The sequence below is a fragment of the Myotis myotis genome, unplaced genomic scaffold, assembly GCF_014108235.1.
Source record: "Myotis myotis isolate mMyoMyo1 unplaced genomic scaffold, mMyoMyo1.p scaffold_m19_p_9, whole genome shotgun sequence".
NCBI classification, from domain to species: domain Eukaryota; kingdom Metazoa; phylum Chordata; class Mammalia; order Chiroptera; family Vespertilionidae; genus Myotis; species Myotis myotis.
In genome coordinates, this window is record NW_023416401.1 from 68,102,307 (window position 1) to 68,121,554 (window position 19,248).

Sequence of the window (19,248 nt, forward strand, 5' to 3'; positions counted from 1 at the left end):
AATCACTTGAAATTGAAGTTTTATTTATTCTTTAAGGCAAGTGACTCCTTTAAAAAACGGACTTGGGGAGAAAAAAACGGTGTCTTTTAATTTTTCTCTTTGTAGTGGGACTAAAAACATGTTATATCTTGCAAGTAAACAACATTCCTACCTATGGTTACACAGCATGATTTTCCAGCCCCTCTGAACCCTAAGGATCAGCTTCCCCTGCTCCCTTGGCTCACCTCTTTAATAGACCTGGGAAAAGGTGGTTTTTCACATCTGCCCTCTGAGTCAGAGAGAAGAGAGTGATCAACTGGGTTAAATACTGCCATAGACTGTGCAAGATGAAGACCAGGAACGAAGCACTGGATTTAATGCTGTAGAGATCACTGGTGACTTTGACTAGAGCAACTTCACTGGAGTGCTGGGGTCAAAAGCCTATTGGAGTAGACTCTGGGGATTGTTGGCAGAAACAAAATAAGAAAAGACTGCTGGAAGGGGGAAGTGAGTGAGGTTAAGAAAGAAGCAACAATGATAGACACATATGCTGGTTGGAGTGATCTTACAGAAGGAAAACTGTGCTGATGTAAGAGAGCATGAGAATTGCTGGAACATGCCCTTGAATAGGTGAGGGCAGTGAAATCTGGTTCAGGGCTCAGTAAGCTACATCCCAGGAGCCAGGTCTGGCCCTCCACTTCTTTTTATATATGAAGTTTTATTGGAACACCACACTCATTTTTTTACATATTGTCCATGGCTACTTTCACTAGACATAGTTGAGAAGTTATTACATAGATCATATGACACACAAAGCCTAAAATGTTAACGATATGGTCCTTAATGAAACTATGACCCTGTCATAATTCACAAACAGATGGCCCGAGCTCAGACAGGAGCAAGGGCATTTCATCTAGAAGAGGAGAAAGAGTAGAGTACATCAGTAGAGATGCCCATGAGTGGTATATGCGGTGGAGGGAGTTGTACAAGTTTCTGATTACCTCTATTTTCTCAGTGACAAAGGAGAGACAGAGTCAGTAAGTAGCTGAGAGTAAGGGCTGAATTCTCAAGCTTTTTTCAGCACCAGTTGGTGAATTTCTTTAAAGATCTATCTGGTAAGATTAACATGGACTACAAAAGACAGAGCCTTTACATCGACCCAAAAAATAATGCCATTTTCAGCAAGTTAACAGATTTAACAGATCAATTCAATGTATCCATTTGTCAAGGAGTCTGAAGATAAATTAATTATTTTCTTCCTGCCAATTCTAACCTCTGTTTCCAGTTGTTCCGTTTTTCTTTGAGGTTGGGGACTACATAGAAAGAGACTTCTACTTGTGTACATTGCTCCCTGCAGTCATGCAGCCTAAACAGCATGGTGTGGGTTGGAAAACAGATTGCTCTGAACCAGGGCAGGGCTTCACAGGATTGTCATATGCCAGAGTTTACCTTCAGGTCTGAGGGAGCCTGAGTAACAGATGGGAAACTTCTTCATCTGGAGTATCTCAGCAAGGAATGAACTTTGTCTCATAGTGAGCGAAACAGAATACCAGTCTCAAAGGCAGCAAAAGTGAAGTCTTCCTTGTTTAGTTTTGGAAAACTAAAATGATTTTCAGCATGTCTTCCCCTGGATTCGGGTCCATGGCTGGGTCCCTGGAAGCTCATCCCCTCAACCAGCCCCTCAGGCCCTGTCCTCGATCCTTGTTCAATGCATTGTATTACTGAGCTGGCCTATCACTTTTAGAGACAGGACTTGCCATTCTGGTTCTGCTATTCAGTCCTAAATACTTCAACACTCTAACAAGCTCCCTGGGTGGAAACATTGCGGAACCACTTGCCCGGTTTGGCAAATTTCAACCCAGATGCTGCTCAGGTGTGTTAAAATGCAGCAGATTGAAACAGCGAGGATCCAGTAGGCTAAGATTGAGATGCCTAATGGCAGAGGCCTGCAGGGGAAATTTTGTGTTCACTTCTCTGCCAAAGGATTGACAGATGCCATAGCTTTCAGTCCTTAATTCTACACACACTAAATTCTCTTAAGCATTTATAAATTGGAAAAGAAAAATAAACAACTTCATTTATCTAGGTTTGCCATGCTGCTAGCAGGAACTCAGCTGGATGTTTTAACACTTTTGATTGAAATATAATATACACAGAAAAGTGCACAGATCCATCAAGTTGATATGGGCTTACACAGCACCCATGTCAAAACAGAGCATCACCAACACACCAGGAGTCTATCCTACTATCACATGCCTATTTTGACCTCCACATTTATGGGTTAGTTTTACCTTTTTTTAAGTGTTCTATAAATGGGAATCCTACAATATGTTTTCCTTTTAGTCTGACATCTATTACTCAACATTATATATATATATATGACATTCTTTTGTATTTTGCATTTTGGTGTAGTTTGTTTATTCTCTTTGCTAAATAGTATACAGTAGTCCCCCCTTATCCACGGTTTTGTTTTCCAAAGTTTCAGTCACCTGAAGTCAACCACATTTCAAAGTACCAAATGGAAAATTACATAAATAAACACTGATAAATTGTAAGTTACACATCATTTTGAGCTGCATGATGAAATCCCATGCCGTCCAGCTTATGTCCAGTATGGCTGGAAGGGAGCCATGAGTCAGAGAGGTTGGAGGAGGAGTGATGAGTCACACAAATAGTGATAAATGACCACTATAAAAAATTGGCTTTACTCCCACTGACATACGTAACTATTGCATCATTTTGAGCAAGGGATTGATTCGGTGTGATATTGTAGTAGGATTACCCTGGCTGCAACTTTAAAAGCCATAAAAGGAGGTGCAGAAAAAGAAATACACAGATAAAAATGCTTGGGGTAGAGGTAGTGAGAAATGGTTGATTCTGGAGATATTTTGAATTTAAGCCAAAAAAAAATTGCTATAGGTGAGATATATGCCATGAGAGAAAGAGGCTGCTAAGGATGATCTCAGGGCTGTTTGGAATTGCATTTTTTTTAAGATGGAGAGCTACTTAGGGAGGGAAAATCAGAAATTTGGTTTGGATATAAAATTAAAAATAGTATTTGACCAACATAGCAGAATGCACACAGGTGTGACTTCTTATCTCTCTTGAGACGCTATGAAAAAGATGATAAAGAAACATAAATACCCAATGATGAAGACAATGAGATGGGTCACTAGGAGATGATATATTTCAATAAGTTTTCAGAAGAAGAAATGGAGCAAGGGGAACGCCTGATGAAGTGAAGAAAACCACAGTCCAACCCAGGCATAGGGCTATAGCCAAGGAAATCACTGGCCTGCTCAGAAGCAACTGACAGAGGTTCCAGCAGATTGTGGAGTAAGTACTAAAGGTTAAGTCTATGTCAGTTAAAGGGATAAGCACAAAACTGTCAGACACTCTACTCCCTCTCCCTGCTCTGCATGTAGAGCAATTGATAACCAAACTTCGCAGGTCAAAAGGGTGAGGGTTTGCCATTTGCGGAACTGAACAAATTATTTGAAAAGAATTATGGTAGCAAGCATTGGCGTTAAGGACCCAGAGTAAAGATCTTCTCATTCTAGCAAAATAACACACCGTAGCAGCTGGCACCCACATGCTTACCCTAAACAGAAGTCTGCAAACCAGTAAATTCCACTCACAGACTCAGAGCTCCCTGTCAGCCCTTCACTGTCCCAATCTAAAATGTGAACTAAAAACACTATCCACAGGCTATTGACAAAGACTACAGCACTGAATGATAAGGAGGCCACGATAAGCAAACAGTGAAATGGTAATATAAGATAAAGAGATAATTCAAGGAGCAAAGAATTTTTTTTTAAAGAAGTATCTTCAGAGAGATTTTCGAATATATTATATCTAGGAGATAAGGACAGGATGCTATGAAAAAAAGTAACAACAATAATTAAGTTTTCTCAGAAATAAAAAATAAGATAATAAAATGAAAATACAAATTCTTCAGAACTGTTGTAAGAGAGTATGAAGTGAATCTCCCAGAATGTGGAACCATACAACAACAACGAAGGCAGCAAACAACCAAAAAGTAATGGGCAAACAGTGGCAATAAGAGAGAAAAGATAAGAGATACATGCATAGTCACTCTATAGAGTGCAGTAGCCAATGAAAAGGATAAACATGAGAGGAAAATATGAAGAACATAATAGAAGAAAATATGTGAAAGCTAAAAGGAAGTCTTAAAGTTGAAATAGCAAGTATAGAAGTGCAATTGGTTCGGGCATTGTGAATAGGAAGCTTGAAGAGATTAGATAAACGAGAAAAGGTCTTGTTTCTCCCCCTGCCCCGCCCCCCCTAAAAAAAGAAAACCAAGGTAGAAGGAGGGATAAATATATAGGAAATGCATTATCTAAATATAAGCCATACTAGAGCATGCAGGATTTTCAACTAGGGGAGCAGCAAAAAAAAGATAGATATTATTTGGTATTAGGATAGTTCCCTTTTGAAAGCAATGTGGTTCATGGTGTTGAAACGGTAGCAAGTACGATCATCATAGCCCTGCAGGAAATTGTACTTGCACTTTTGTAATCATGTGTATTTTTATTTTCTTGGTTTTAAAATTTTAAAGTCAATTTACATGCAAATATTTGAAGTCAACTGTAGATACTGGACAAGATAAAAACGTTTCAACTTTGAAAGTTTAAGAAGTAAAATTAAGGTAACAAGAGTTGGAGGTAAAAGGATTGGTGGGTAAATGTCCTCCTCTCACAAATAGAGAAGCCAAGGGAGACTATCTTTTATTGGTGGATGAAGAAATGGTCTAAGTGTGTTGCCTGAGGTTGTAGAAGTGACCAGGAAAAGAATAAGGGTGATACAATTCTATCAGGGGGAAGGATGGAGGGCGATAGGAGATGGGATAAAAGTTTTAAAGCCTCATCAGTCAGAGCTGGTTAGCAGTAGTTAAACGAAGAAAACAGTACAAATATATTCTTGAGAAATATGGAAGTACTCCCAGAAATTTAAGAATAGAAATGCTGAACATAGTTGTCAAGAAGCAAACTAGCCCCACCAATGTGGTTCAGTGGTTGAGCACTGACCTACGAACCAGGAGGTCACGGTTCAATTCCAGGTCAGGGCACATGCCTGGATTGCAGGCTCCATCCCCAGTAGAGAGTGTGCAGGAGGCAGCCGATGAAATGATTCTCTTTCATCATTGATATTTTTATCTCTCTCTCCCTCTCCCTTCCTCTCAGAAATCAATAAAAAAACATTTAAAAAATGTTTTAAGAAGCAGAACTAGGGTAAGCTGCCATAAGCAATCATAGACTTTTGTTATAACTCCTTGGGACAATGTTTTAAAAACTATGTATGTACTTCTTTGTCTTTTTTTTTTTTAATATATTTTATTGATTTTTTACAGAGAGAAAGGGAGAGAGATAGAGAGTTAGAAACATCGATGAGAGAGAAACATCGATCAGCTGCCTCCTGCACATCTCCTACTGGGGATGTGCCCACAACCCAGGTACATGCCCTTGACCGGAATCGAACCTGGAACCTTTCAGTCCACAGGCCGACGCTCTATCCACTGAGCCAAACCGGTTTTGGCTGTATGTACTTCTTTGATAAATAATATATTTTTAGATGGCTACGATTTACCAAGAATTTATTGTGGCTGCCACTGGCCAAAGTATTTAACATGAATTACCCCCCTTAATTCTCACAACAGCTCTATGAAGTAAATACTGTTATTAGCTTTAATTTATAAAACAAATGAATTTTGGACAGGTTATTAAAAAAAAAAAAAAAAAAGGAAAAGCTTGTCGAAGATGATTCTACCAGGCAGGGGTTACATTTGGCCTTCCATAAGAGAAAATTAAACCATAAAGAGAAAATAGTGGCTTAGACTAATCAAGAAATGGAGGATTTTCTATTTGTTTGCATTTATTTCTTCATGCAGCAGGAAGCCTGAAGGTGGGTGGGTGGCATTGAGTCAGTGGCTCAAGGATAACAGGCTCAGACCCTGTGATTGGCATGGCCTTTTGCTCTCAGATCAGGATGCCTCTGCAGCTCCCCTCATTCCATCTGTGTTCCCAACAACAACAAGAAATGAGCACCCGCATCAGGAAACCACATTTTCCCAGAGCCTTGCAGCAGACTCCTGCTAACATATAATTTACCAGGTGTCACACCCCAGCTACTTGGGAAGTTGAAAATGTATTTTTCACTTAGATATATCACTAAACTAAATAATGTCAGGTTTCTGTTAGGAGAGGAAAAATGGATATTAGCTAGTACTTAGCAGTGAGTCCCACATCTAGGGAGTGGCAGAGTGGGATTCTGACATCCAATATAGTATATTTTTAAACGAAGTAGCAAAAGCATCAATAGAAGGGTCAGTCAGAAGCATTAAATTAACTGATACCAGTATTTTAATTTTAAAGTAGAAGACAAGCACGAATTGTGGCTTTTGTAAAAATATTTTTTTATTGATTTCAGAGGGGAAATGAGAGGGAGAGAGATAGAAGCATCAATGATGAGAGATTGATCGGCTGCCTCCTACAAGCCCCATACTGAGGATTGGGCCCACAACCCTAGCATGTGAAACCATGACCTCTGGTTCATAGGTTGATGCTCAACCACTGAGCCATGCTGCCTGGGCACAAATTGTTTTTAAGAGTCCCTCTTCTGTAGCCTCCATAGGCAGCAAGCATTGCCAAATCGAGGTAATCAGAGCCAAAGCAAGGAATAGTTGTCATAGTAGAGGAAGGACTAACAGTATTGATATTCACTTACCAAGAGCCAAAGGGCCCCTTCATTTGAATGGGAAGAATATAGCTTGCAAAAAGGTTTAAAGTAATCGTAGGAGGCATTATTAAATGTAATTTAAAACAAAAGGATTTACAAATGAGGAAAAAATATATTTTAGCAAAATTCCATATGTTAAGTTATAAGTTACTGAAGAAGTACCTATATGTAGTTTACTAATTAATTTTCAAGGAATACAGTTTTAATTTTTCAGGCACATTTTTTTAAAATATATTTTATTGATTTTTTACAGAGAGGAAGGGAGAGAGATAGAGAGTTAGAAACATCGATGAGAGAGAAACATCGATCAGCTGCCTCCTGCACATCTCCCACTGGGGATGTGCCCGCAACCCAGGCACAAGCCCTTGACCGGAATTGAACCCAGGACCTCTCAGTCCGCAGGCCGACGCTCTATCCACAGAGCCAAACTGGTTTCAGCTTTCAGGCACATTTTATTTAATGAATAAGCAGCACCATTTAACTCCCAAGAAATTGTGATTGCTCCTTATTTGCCACTTTACATATATCTTACTAAAGAAATTAACTGGTTTTATTTCTTTTAAAATCTTTTTTTCATCTGATCTCTTCAAATAGAATTCATTAAAAACAAACAAACAATGGTAATAATTATAATTGCAGAGCCTGTGTACATGCACTTATTTTCTATAGTACACAGCACTGTGGCAGAGTCCGCCAAAGTAATAATTAGCATTGACACTGCTAGTCTCAGAAGACATCATAGCAAGTGTTTTCACAAAAGTGACACGAGGCTTTTGGAAAGAACCATTTCAAGAATATAGCAGATTGACATGAAAGCCACAGAAATGAACCTTTGGGGTTTCATATGTGGGCACTGAATTTGCCGTTTCTCGGATGTACAAATGAGCAGCTACTCAGCAAACTAGCTGGAGGGAGAGAAGGGTGTCTCCTCAGCTGATGCTCAAAATACACCTGAGACTCACAATGATGTAGCTGATAACCTCTCATCATGAAAACTTAGCCAAAGCAGAACATCTTTCTCTTTCACCATGAAAAAATGCTTTACTGTGCGATGAAGATGAATGCTGGGCAAGATGAATTCTGATGCTTGCCAGTAGGTGAGAGAAATGTGCTCAGCCGGGCACTGCAACTCGGAATGAGCCGCAGTGTTCTTCCTACTCCATTCCCAAATGGCTACCCACTTATGAGTAGACATCATGGAAGCAACACCATTACCAGAGACAGCAATAGAGATTTACAGATAAATAAAAAATAAATTAGACAATGATTCATTGCTAGGAGCAACATATGTCTCAGATATTAAAATAACTTGTTTTAAATTCTGATTTATTCCAGGAACCTGTTAAAAATTAATTAAGTACAATAAATTGAGGCTTCCTAATAAGGCACTTTGGAAATAACCTGCTTTTAGATGATCATTTGCCACTCTTTTTACTTCATTTGGGTAACAATTGACTCATCATTATTTATATAATTAGTAGAAGCTCAATGCATGAAATTCGTGCATGGCAGGGGAGGGGTGTCCCTCAGCCCAGCCTGCACCCTCTCCAATCTGGGATTCCCCTCACAATCCAGGACTGCTGGCTCCCAACCACTCACCTGCCTGCCTGCCTGATTGCCCCTAACAGCTTCTGCCTGCCAGCCTGATCACCCCCTAACCACGCCCCTGCCAGCCTGATTGACTCCTAACTGTTCCCCTGCTGGCCCAATTGCCCCTAACTGCACTCCCTTGCTGGCCTGGTCACCCCTAACTTCCCTCCCTTGCCAGCCCAGTTGCCCCTAACTGCCATCCCCTACCAGCCTGGTCGCCCCCAACTGCCCTCCTCTACTGGCCTGGTCACCCCTAATGGCTCTCCCCTGCAGGCCTGGTTGCCAACTGCCCTTCCCTGCACGCCTGGTCCCCCCCCCACACACTGCCCTCCCCTGCAGGCCTGGTTGTCCCCAACTGCCCTCCCCTGCCGTCCTGGTCACCCCCAACTGCCCTCCCCTGCAGGCCTGGTCACCCCTAACTGCCCTCCCCTGCCAACCAGATTGCCCCTAACTGCCCTCCCCTGCCAGCCTGGTCACCCCCAACTGCCCTCCCCTGCCAGCCTGGTCGCCCCTAACTGTTCTCCCCTTCAGGCCTGGTTGCCCCCAACTGCCCTCCCCTGCAGGCCTGGGTCCCCCCCACCCCCCAGCTGCCTTCCCCTGCAGGCCATCTTGTGTTCACATGGGGGTGGCAATCTTTGACCACATGGGGGCAGCCATCTTGTGTGTTGGAGTGATGGTCAATTTGCATATTACTCTTTTATTAGATAGGATATGGTGCAATTATAACTATTTACACATGTATAGAGAGATAGAGGGAGACAGAGAGAGATTCAGTATTCCTTTTAGAACATTTTGTTTCCTAAAAGACTCCTCTGAATGAATGCATGATTTTGAGAGCAGAGGTCACACTCTGTCTTTTCTCTGTAACTCCACATGCTTGCTGTCGGTCACGCCATGGCCCAGACTCCTTGATGCCAAGATGCCATGGGTGCCTTTTACAATGCACAGCCTGGTGTGGCACTTTTATATCACTAGGACTGATACCACTGACCTGTGTTTGAGCTCAACCCTCAAACAAACAAACAAACCCCCCCCTCTTTTAAAGACAATGAGCACAATACCTAAAATTAAAAAAAAGTCAAGAATGTAAACAGAGCCTAGTTAGTATGGCTCAGGGGTTGAGCGTCGACTTATGAACCAGGAGGTCATGGTTCCATTCCTGGTCAGGGCACATGCCCGGGTTGTGGGCTCCATCCCCAGTAGGGGGCATGCAGAAGGCAGCCGATCAATGATTCACATCATTGATGTCTCTCTCTCTCTCCCTCCTCCCTCTCTTCCTCTCTAAAATCAATAAAAATATACATATTTTTTAAAAGAATGTGAACAGAAAATTTACAGAAGAAGTGGAACAGCCCCAACATATATAAAATGATGCTCAACCATGCTGGTAAACTAGAGATGCCAATTGAGACCTCTGCAAAAGTTTTCTGGAAGTCAGATAATAGCAAGTTTTGGAGAGCATGGGAAAATAAAAGCTCACTGCCAATAGTAAGAAAGCACAGTTCCCTGGCTGCTTTGGTGAGCAAGTAGCAGCATCTGTTACTAGGAAGATGCATGGATTCTAAGAATTCATCAGGATATTCATCCTAGAGAATCTCTTAGATGTGACCTAAGGCTACAGGAAGTATGTTTCTGCAAAGAAACATTTCTGAAGGAAAAGACAAGAAATGTTAATCAATAAAAATATAGATTAATAAATTATACATTCCTACAGTGGGATAGTGTAGTATTTAAAATTTATTAAATAGATCCACCTGCAGAAGCAAGGATGCAGTTTAAAGACATCATGTTGGTTGCAAGTATCCATTAGCCAAAGGATACTAGTACATACAATATGGTATAATTTATGTAGTATTTTAAACATACAGGTTCCCATACCAATGAGTAGCAAACTTTTTCTGTAAAAGGCCAGATAGTAAATATTTGGCATTTCTGGAGTCTTTGTTGCTGCTACTCAACTCTGCCATTGTAGCATGAAAGCAGCCATAGACAGCACATACATGAATGAGCATGTTGGTGTCCCAATAAAACTTTATTCATGAAAACAGGCAGCAGACTGGATTTAGCCCTTAGGTTGCTGAACTCTGATCTATATACCGTTCTCCTCATAATTCTATATGAAAATAGATGGTATTGATATCTACCTTTCAAAAGAGAGCTTGCTTCTGGGGAGAGGGAAAAGAATGGAGTCAGAGAGAGCCACAGCATAGAATTAATCTGCACCACAATATCTCTTGTACATATATATTTTTAAAAGTATGAAAACAAATATGGCAAAACGTTGACATTTGTTAAACTTAAGTCTGTTTGTTACACTACTTTCTGTATTTTTATGCATACCAGATGTATGTAACGCTGAAAAAAGGGAAAGATAAAGTCAATATATTAAAATATTAAAGATAATGTGAACCAGCACAATGGGAAACGGAAAGATCTGTAAGAATGTTATTTCTTCCAGAAGACCCTGTCTTCATTTGTGTACCATTTACAGTCATAAGTTAGGACAAAGTTAAGAGTGTGAATTGCCAGTGGAGAAAGGTCTGTTCTCAGAACTAGGAATAGTGTTGAACTGCTGCATGATGAGTATTTGGATCTGGGGGAAGTGTGAAATGTGTTATAATTGAATCTGTCTTTATAAAACCTGCATTTAAATCTCTCTTTACAAGGCCCCCTCTATCCATCTTATCATCTCCCCTGACATTTCTCCTCTACCATTTGTAAAACTGGGTGGTAATAGACTATATCTCAGAGGGTGGTTGTAAGGATTAAATGAGCTCATTATTTTAAAAATGATTTAGCCTATAGTAAATGCTAAATCAGTGTTTTAGCATTTAGAAAACAATTAAGTGGATTTACTTATCTTTTTATCTTATTGAATTATATGTATCAGCAACCCTAAAATTCTCCAGGACAAAATGACTGAGAGCACAGCATCTAAGAGCATAAATTTTGGAAACCATGAAACAAGTGATCTAATCCCAAACCGTGACTTTTATTACCTCTGAGGACATACATTTTAGAAGTGCTATGAAACTGAACCCTCATCGGTAAAATGAGGCTAAGAACAGTACCTACCTCCTAGAGAATTGTTGTAAGAATTAATTACGATCTTGGATGCAAAGAACTTAGCTCAGTGCAGAGCAAATTCTCCAACAATACCTAGGAGGGTAATAGAGAATTGTGAAATAATTGTTAGTAGTATTAAGCAAACACATATTTCCTGTGCCAAGTATGACAGAATTTAAATAGCTTTAGAAATAAATGTACATTAACTTTGTGACATAGTAGGAAAACCTGATCTCTCTTAAGGTGAAGAGACTGACAGCTCATTGATGGCACCAGCACTGGGAGGGTGGAAGGGGGGGGGGGGGGGGGGGGGGGGGGGGCGGCGCAGGAATTGCAGAAATAATCTCACATGTAATATACAAACATGTCCATTTCAACTCCAGGTGAAACTCCATGCAAGTTCATTTTTAGTTTTCTCTAGTTTGTGTCTCTGTTATCCGTTTTATGAGAAGAGATGGACCATAAGGCAAGAAATATCACTTAAGGCGCTTCAAGGGTTTTAAATAGCAGGGGCTGAATCAAGTTTGGTGTCACATCATCAAAACTAAGTCTCTGCAGGTAGAAAACAAGTCCTCCCGATTAAATAAGAAGCTACCAAACTAACCAGGGCCCAGCACTGGACTGATGGGGGCCCCGCCAGGGTCAGATCTGTCTACACTTCAGGAAAGCACGTCATCATTTCAAGATGAACAGAGACTCCTTTAAGCTGCTCTGGCTGCATCTCCTTAGCCATGTTTTGCTTAATGCAGCCCCGAGGGCTTTGGGTTATTCTAAAACTAATAACCAAAGTAATTTCTTTATTTGCCTGCAAAATGAGTAGACAAAGCTTAGAGCAATGCTTCCTAGACCAGGTCCTGGGACACATTGTTATTCAAAATGTTGTCCCTGGCCCAGCAGCTTGCTCAAACTTTAATACACATAAAAATATAAGGATTTGCCCTAGCTGGTTTGGCTCAGTGGATAGAGCGTTGGCCTGTGGACTGAAAGGTCCCAGGTTCGATTCTGGTCAAGGGCATGTACCTTGGTTGCGGGCACATCCCCAGCACAGGGTGTGCAGGAGGCAGCTGATCGATGTTTTTCTCTCATCAATGTTTCTAACTCTCTATCTCTCCCTTCCTCTCTGTAAAAAAACAATAAAATATATTTATATATATATATTTATATATATATATTTATATTTATATATATTTATATATATATTTATATATATTTATATATATTTATATATATATTTATATATATATTTATATATATATTTATATATATATTTATATATATATATTTATATTTATATATATATTTATATATATATTAATATATATATATATATATATATATATATATATATATATATGGATTTCATGGCAAAAAAAAGCAAATCTGAGTCGGAAGGTCTGGTGTGGAGCCTAAAGTCCTACATTTCTAACAGTCAGTCAATGCTGCAAGTTGACTCTAGAATTTTGCTACTCCGTGGTATGCTATAGCATAGACCTCACTTGGAAGCTTGTAGGAAATCCTCTGCACCCTCCCCAGATGTCCTGAATCAGCATTTATATTTCAACAAGACCCCAGTGATTTGTTTGCACATGAAAGTTTGGAAAGCACTGCTCTGGAACATATGCATGTAAACCAATTTTCCCAAGGTTTTGGCTACTGATGGCACTCAAAAGTCTAGAAATAAGCAGTGCTCTGCCCATATCCCCTCTGATTCCTTTGCCATTCTCACATACAACACCTTGGTGGACTTTCACTCCCAGCAACTAGCACCCATGTCTCTTTGTGGCAGTTCCCTCTGGATGCTGGAACCCCTTTTTTGCCTGCTCTCAAGGAAATCAGGAAGTACCTGGGGATTTCCATCCCCTCCAGCAGCCTTAACCAAGAATAACAGGCACAGGTTTCACCATACTACAGGTCCCTAGCCCCTGATGAGAAAACTCACCTTTAAGCTGTTGTCTACCCAGGAAAGAATTAGGCCAAACTTACCATCTGCCTGAATTTGCTTGGTATCTCACCCTTCTGCCTTCTTCCCATCCCAGCCCTGCTCATGTTCCCATAATGTTGCAGGGAACACTTTGTAACAAACCCATTCCTCATAAATCCTTGTCTCAGGGTCTGCTACTCGGGAATCCAAAGTAGGATACATACCATTTAGCCCAGTGACTATCACCAAACCAAGAGTTGGATTATTTCTAAAGTTCTCTTGGTCACTGCTTCCCCCGCCCCTCCCCTGCTGCCCTGAATCTTTGACTCAGCCTAGATGAGATCTCTTGTGTATCTCAAAAGATTGCAGGAGGCCAATGGATTGCAGGGATTCCACACTTGGAAATTTAGATAGTCACCTTCTGAGATGGCGATGAAATAAATTATGCTTTACTGTCGTAATGAGCTAACGGTGGCTGTGCAGTGAAGGTGGTGATGAAGCTCTCCCACAGCTGGCTTCATAAAGGATCCATAAAAAGAGCAAAGGATCCAGGAGACCTGCACTGGCCCATGTGGCAGCCACAGCCACCAGCCACCTGTGTGGCTATTGAGCACTTGAAAGCTTGCCAATGCATTGAGGTGAGCGATAAGTGCAAAATGCACAGCTCATTTCAAAGACTGAGCACATTAAAAAATGTAAAGTATATCAGCAATTTTATGTTGATCACATGATCAATAATATTTTTTAAAATATTGGGTTAAATAAAATGTATTATTAAAATTAGTCTCCCTGGTTTTGTTGGGGTTTTTAGTTTTGCTTTTTTTCCTCTTTTTTAAATGTGGCTACTAGAAAGTTAAATGTTGTTCACATTATGGGGTGAAGCAAAAGTGGGTTTACAGTTATTCCGATGGGAAATACAATAATAAATAAATAATAATACAAGAATAAACTCTGTGTTTAGTGTACTCACAAGTGTAAACCTTCTTTTGTCCCACCCTTAGTTTTAAACCAGAAGATCAGAACCAGTTAAATTTCCCCCACTCTTTATCATGCCTTCACTGTATGTATTTCTGGTGTGGGACTGGCCCCAGTGAGCATACAAAGTAGTCCATTGCCATCAATTATAAATATTTTTACTAATGTATAAAGTTGCCAGGGAGCTGGAAATACCTAAAATTTGATTCTTAGCCCAGAAAATATTAAACCGGAACCATATTTTAAAAATCAGTGCCAGTCGTTATTACTCTTAGTTTCAGATTTGCTTTGAAGAAGCTTTATTTTAAAGCTTTTAAAAAGTTATTTCTATTGTCTTCTGTGAATACATCAAGCTTGGTGGTCAGTTATTTGGCTTCACTCACAGTTGTTCTCTTCTGTTTTTCCCAAGTCCTCCACCTACAGTCTGAAGTTCAAAGTGGCTGTGCTTCTCACCTGGGCTATTAAACTTCCTAAATGAGTTCCCCCTGTTTGGTTTCTCAGCCTCAAATCCATTTTTGACAAGGCTGCCAGATAATCTCCCCAACACACATAGTCCCCTCACTTCACACCCTAAAACACACACACACACACACACACACACACACACACACACACACACCAAAAAAAGCCTTTGGTGATATTACATTCTTTTGCTAAATTATCTTCAGATACCTGAGTAGACATTAAATGTTGTTTGTACTCTGGCCTCAATTTTACTTTTTTGTTGTTGCAACTCCCCCTTTCTTTTCAAATTTATATTAGACTATTCCCCATTCCCTCTAAATACTGCCCTGTTTGCTTGCCTCTGTTCTCCCCACCCCCTAATTGTCTCTGCTTACAATGCCCTGTTCCTATTCCATCACTTTCTGCCCCCATTCCTGAAGTCCCCCTCAAATGTTACTTTATTACATGACTAGAGGCCCAGTGCATGACATTTGTGCAGTGGCTGGGGAGGGTCCCTCAGCCCAGCCTGCATCCTCTAACAGTCCAGGAGCCCTCAGGGGATGTCCGACTGCTAAGGAGGTGGGAAAGGCTCTGCCACTGCTGCTGTACTCACCAGCTGTGAGCCTGGCTTCTGGCTGAGCGGTGTTCCTGCTGTGGGAGCGCACTGACTACCAGCTCCTGTGTTGAATGTCTGCCCCATGTTGGTCAGTGTGTGTCATAGCAACTAGTCATTCTTCTGTTTGGTCGATTTACATATTAGCCTTTTATTATATAGGATGGTGTATTATCAGTGTCTTAAGTCAGGAGACAAAAAACAAAAGACCAAGAAACAACAGTAGAAATAAAAAACTTAGGTACAAAAACCATTGAACTAGAAAGCATGATTTCATTGAAGAGAAAGCCACGCCAACAATAATATTGGGTAATTAGGCTACTTAGATCTTATCTCACCTCTTAGAGACATTTCTTTTTTGGACTAGAATGTTAATTGTGTGTTCAAAATTATCATCCAGAATAGAACTTCAACTTTATTTGCAAGTTTGCTCTTTTTCATTTTCATGAAAACCAAGTGAGATCACCAGTGAATGATGTGAGGTAGGGATTAAGATTAGGAAGAAGTGAAGAACTGACAGAGTTGGGGGCAGTAGAGTACTGGATACTGTGTGACATTGCAACTGAAACTTGTTTAAAGAACTTCTAGAACCATAATTAGCATTTAAATATCCCTGGGAAGCTGCTTTGGCTTGAATTGTAAAGTGGGAAGACTACATTTATAGGTGTTGAAAATATATTTGTCTATATTTTAAACTTTTCTATAACTCTTTATCTGTTGATAATGAAAGGAAACTAGGAAAAAGTATTATTATTAAATGGCAACATACCAGATTCCTATTAGTAGAGTTTTTAAAAGCAGTAAAAATTTTGTTTACGTGTAAAGAACATTTTTTTCGGTTTTGAATTAAAAAAGAAAAGAAAAAGAGAAAAGCTCCTTAGGCATACAAATTGAATGAATTTTTCTTCCTGGTAGCCTAGTTAAACATGTGTCTAATGACTGTACAGTATTTAAGCTAATACAAGTGTGATTTACATTTTCCAGGAATGGACAAATGAGGTTTTCAATTTGGCAACAAACCTGCTGGCCCAAAACATGTCCAGGGACGCATTTCTGGAAAAAGCGTAAGTAACTCTAATTTTGTTGCCAAGGGTGTTGTTTCTTCTGAGTCAGTTTCCTTTCTCCTTTGCGAGTCTTTTGTTATGCTGCACTGGCTCCTCACATTGATAAACATAAATTTCCCTTTGGGATTTGTTAGAGAACTGATTCCTCCTCCGTTTGAAATTGGAAGACTTCCAAGAAAGATCGCCCTTTTCTTTGAACTGCATATCCCTGAGCGCCCCTGAATGTCAATGCCTTTGACACACAATAAGGAGACATTTCCAAAACCTGGCATCTGTGCTCAGAACCAAATATTATTAATTTCAGATCGTCATCTGCTTCTGCATCTGCCTGTGTCATATCAATTATTAATCTGAGGAAGAGAATGAACAACATATGGTACTCATTTCTGCAGATTATTAGCTCTGATAGATGCCACAATAACTTCTCTCACAACTTAAATTAATAGGCTGATGCCCTGATCCCTGCCCTTGCAGACAATCACAGCAAGTGTTAGTAAGAAAAGAGAAAGAGAAGGGAAAGAGTAGAATTAAAAGGAGAAGGAAAGAAAAGCAAATCGGGATTATCCAGTCATTCTTGTATTACAGTATTATTTGACAGGGGAAAACAACGATTTCTGTCAGACAAGCAGCAATGAATTGGTGTGTTCACTTCATAAACTGTGGATGTTCAAGAGATTGGGAGCCTTGAACATCAAAACCACAAGTGGAAATATTTCCATGTGGCCCTCTATTTTATTTAACAACTTTCTTGCTTCCCTCTTCTTCTGTAAGGCATACCCATCATTTCAGACCTAAGCTTCAGACCACATTTCTCTCCGACTTTCCTATGAATTTCTTTTAGTTTGAGTCAGTAGCCACAGGTCTTCACTTAAATCAGTGGTTCTCAACCTTCCTAATGCCGCGACCCTTTAATACAGTTCCTTATGTTGTGGTGACCCCCAATTTCATTGTTACAAATTGAACATAATTAAAACATAGTGATTAATCACAAAAACAATATGTAATTATATATGTGTTTTCCAATGGTCTTAGGCGACCCCTGTGAAAGGGTCATTCGACCCCCAAAGGGGTCGCGGCCCACAGGTTGAGAACCGCTGACTTAAATGCTTTCTCATTATCTCATCATCTCATCTCCTTAGTTGTCACCTTGAGTTTGACCCTTCATACACCTCCTCCTCTACCCCTTTCTTTTTATCTTTTCTTCTTACCATCTAATGGACATTTATCTAATAGACATTTTTTGAACATCTTTTGTGCCAGGCAATGTTAGTGGGCCATGACACAGAGATAAATGTTTTATCTGAAACCCAGCATGTTATAGCTAGTAAAAACATCTATTTAGCTAATCATTTATTACCTATTGCGAATGTCTGTTCCGGATAGATGTCTCCCTATGAATAGCTGCTATGGACATTAGACCATGTCTTTTGATGAACATGTTATGAGCATTTCTGTTGCATGTACTATTCAATATGAGACTGCTGGATCATACCACGTGCAGTTTCTTCAAGTAGTGGTCCCAAATTCTGTTGCTTCATCTCTGTAGCCCCATGTCCAGAAGCAGTTGAAAAGATAAATACAGGTGCTATATTCACACAATGGAATACTATACAGCAATGAGAATGAATGCTTTCCAACTATAAGCAAAAGCATGGATGGATCTTAAAAACAGCATTGAGTGAAAGAAGCCAGACATAAAATAATGTGATTCCATTCACATAGAGTATAAAAACAGGCAAAAATTGTCTATATTGGTTAAAGTCAGGATTACGGTTCCCTTTTGGGGAATAGACTCTGGAAGGGGGTGTGAGAGGGGCTGCTGGGATGCTACAGTGTGATAATATTCTATTTCTTGATCTGGGTACCAACTGCAGAGACGTGGACAGCTTGTGAAATTTCAGTGAACTGTGCATATGCATGAGCCCTTTTCCAATGTAAATTATTTGCTTTTTAAAAATTAAACACTTGTTTTTCTGCTTCCCCAACAGCTATACTAAACTTAAGCTGCAAGTCACTCCAGAAGGGCGCATTCCTCTCAAAAAGTAAGCTGTGTGAGCATTTCTCATTCTTCGTTTTGTTTTTCCCAAAGATCTGAGCCCATGCCATGACTGTTTTGTTTCTCCTCTGGCCCAAGTGGGAGCGTGGAAATGCATGGACACCCCATCCTCCCTCACACGCCTGTTCACATCAGTGCAGCTGTTTTCCTCAGAGGGTCCCAGGGTTTCGTCCCCTTTCTGTGGCCTCATTTTTAAGAAACACCAAAGCAAGAAAAGGTGGAGGGGGCGGGGGGAATCTTGCTGATATTCCAAAAGATTATCTGAGATGAAGAATTAAGAACTATTCTAGGATGGTGATTGGGTGACCACGGTGTCTTTTTATACCACAATGACACTAACCTGAAAGCAGGGGTTTCAAACTCAAATGTCAACAGAAGCCAGGTGGGAAAAGAAAAGATGAAGCAGTCCAGCATCAGGAAGAAAAACTGAAGAGTGAAATCCCCCATCTAAACGGGACAATGACAACTCAACCCCATCATATTCCTGTGGGACTAGTGGGCCTCAGGTACTAGATTTTCTAATGTTGCAATAGCAGCGTTAAATCCAAATTATTATCTATATATATATATAAAAGCCTAAGTGACCATTCAATTCTCCGACCACTAGCTATGACTCACAATGACCACCAGGGGGCAGGCACTCCTATCAGTAGCTATGATACACACTGACCACCAGGGGGCAGACACTCAACACAGGAGCTGCCCAGCTGTGGTGGTGCACCTGGAACCAAAGAGGAGGGAGCCCAATTCCAGGGTGCATCACCCAAGAACTGCCCTCTCACAA

General features: G+C 40.3%; 1 protein-coding gene across 4 annotated transcripts in view; it reads left to right on the forward strand.

Annotated features, from left to right (window-relative positions):
- Positions 1 to 19,248, forward strand: part of PLCB1 (phospholipase C beta 1) — a 628,875-nt gene that overhangs the window by 425,314 nt on the left and 184,313 nt on the right. For all 4 annotated transcript variants that reach the window (XM_036322262.1, XM_036322263.1, XM_036322264.1 and 1 more), the window contains exons 5-6: positions 16,329 to 16,408; positions 18,397 to 18,450. In XM_036322262.1, coding sequence (XP_036178155.1) covers positions 16,329 to 16,408; positions 18,397 to 18,450 — 134 coding nt within the window. The remainder of the gene's footprint in view (positions 1 to 16,328; positions 16,409 to 18,396; positions 18,451 to 19,248) is intronic.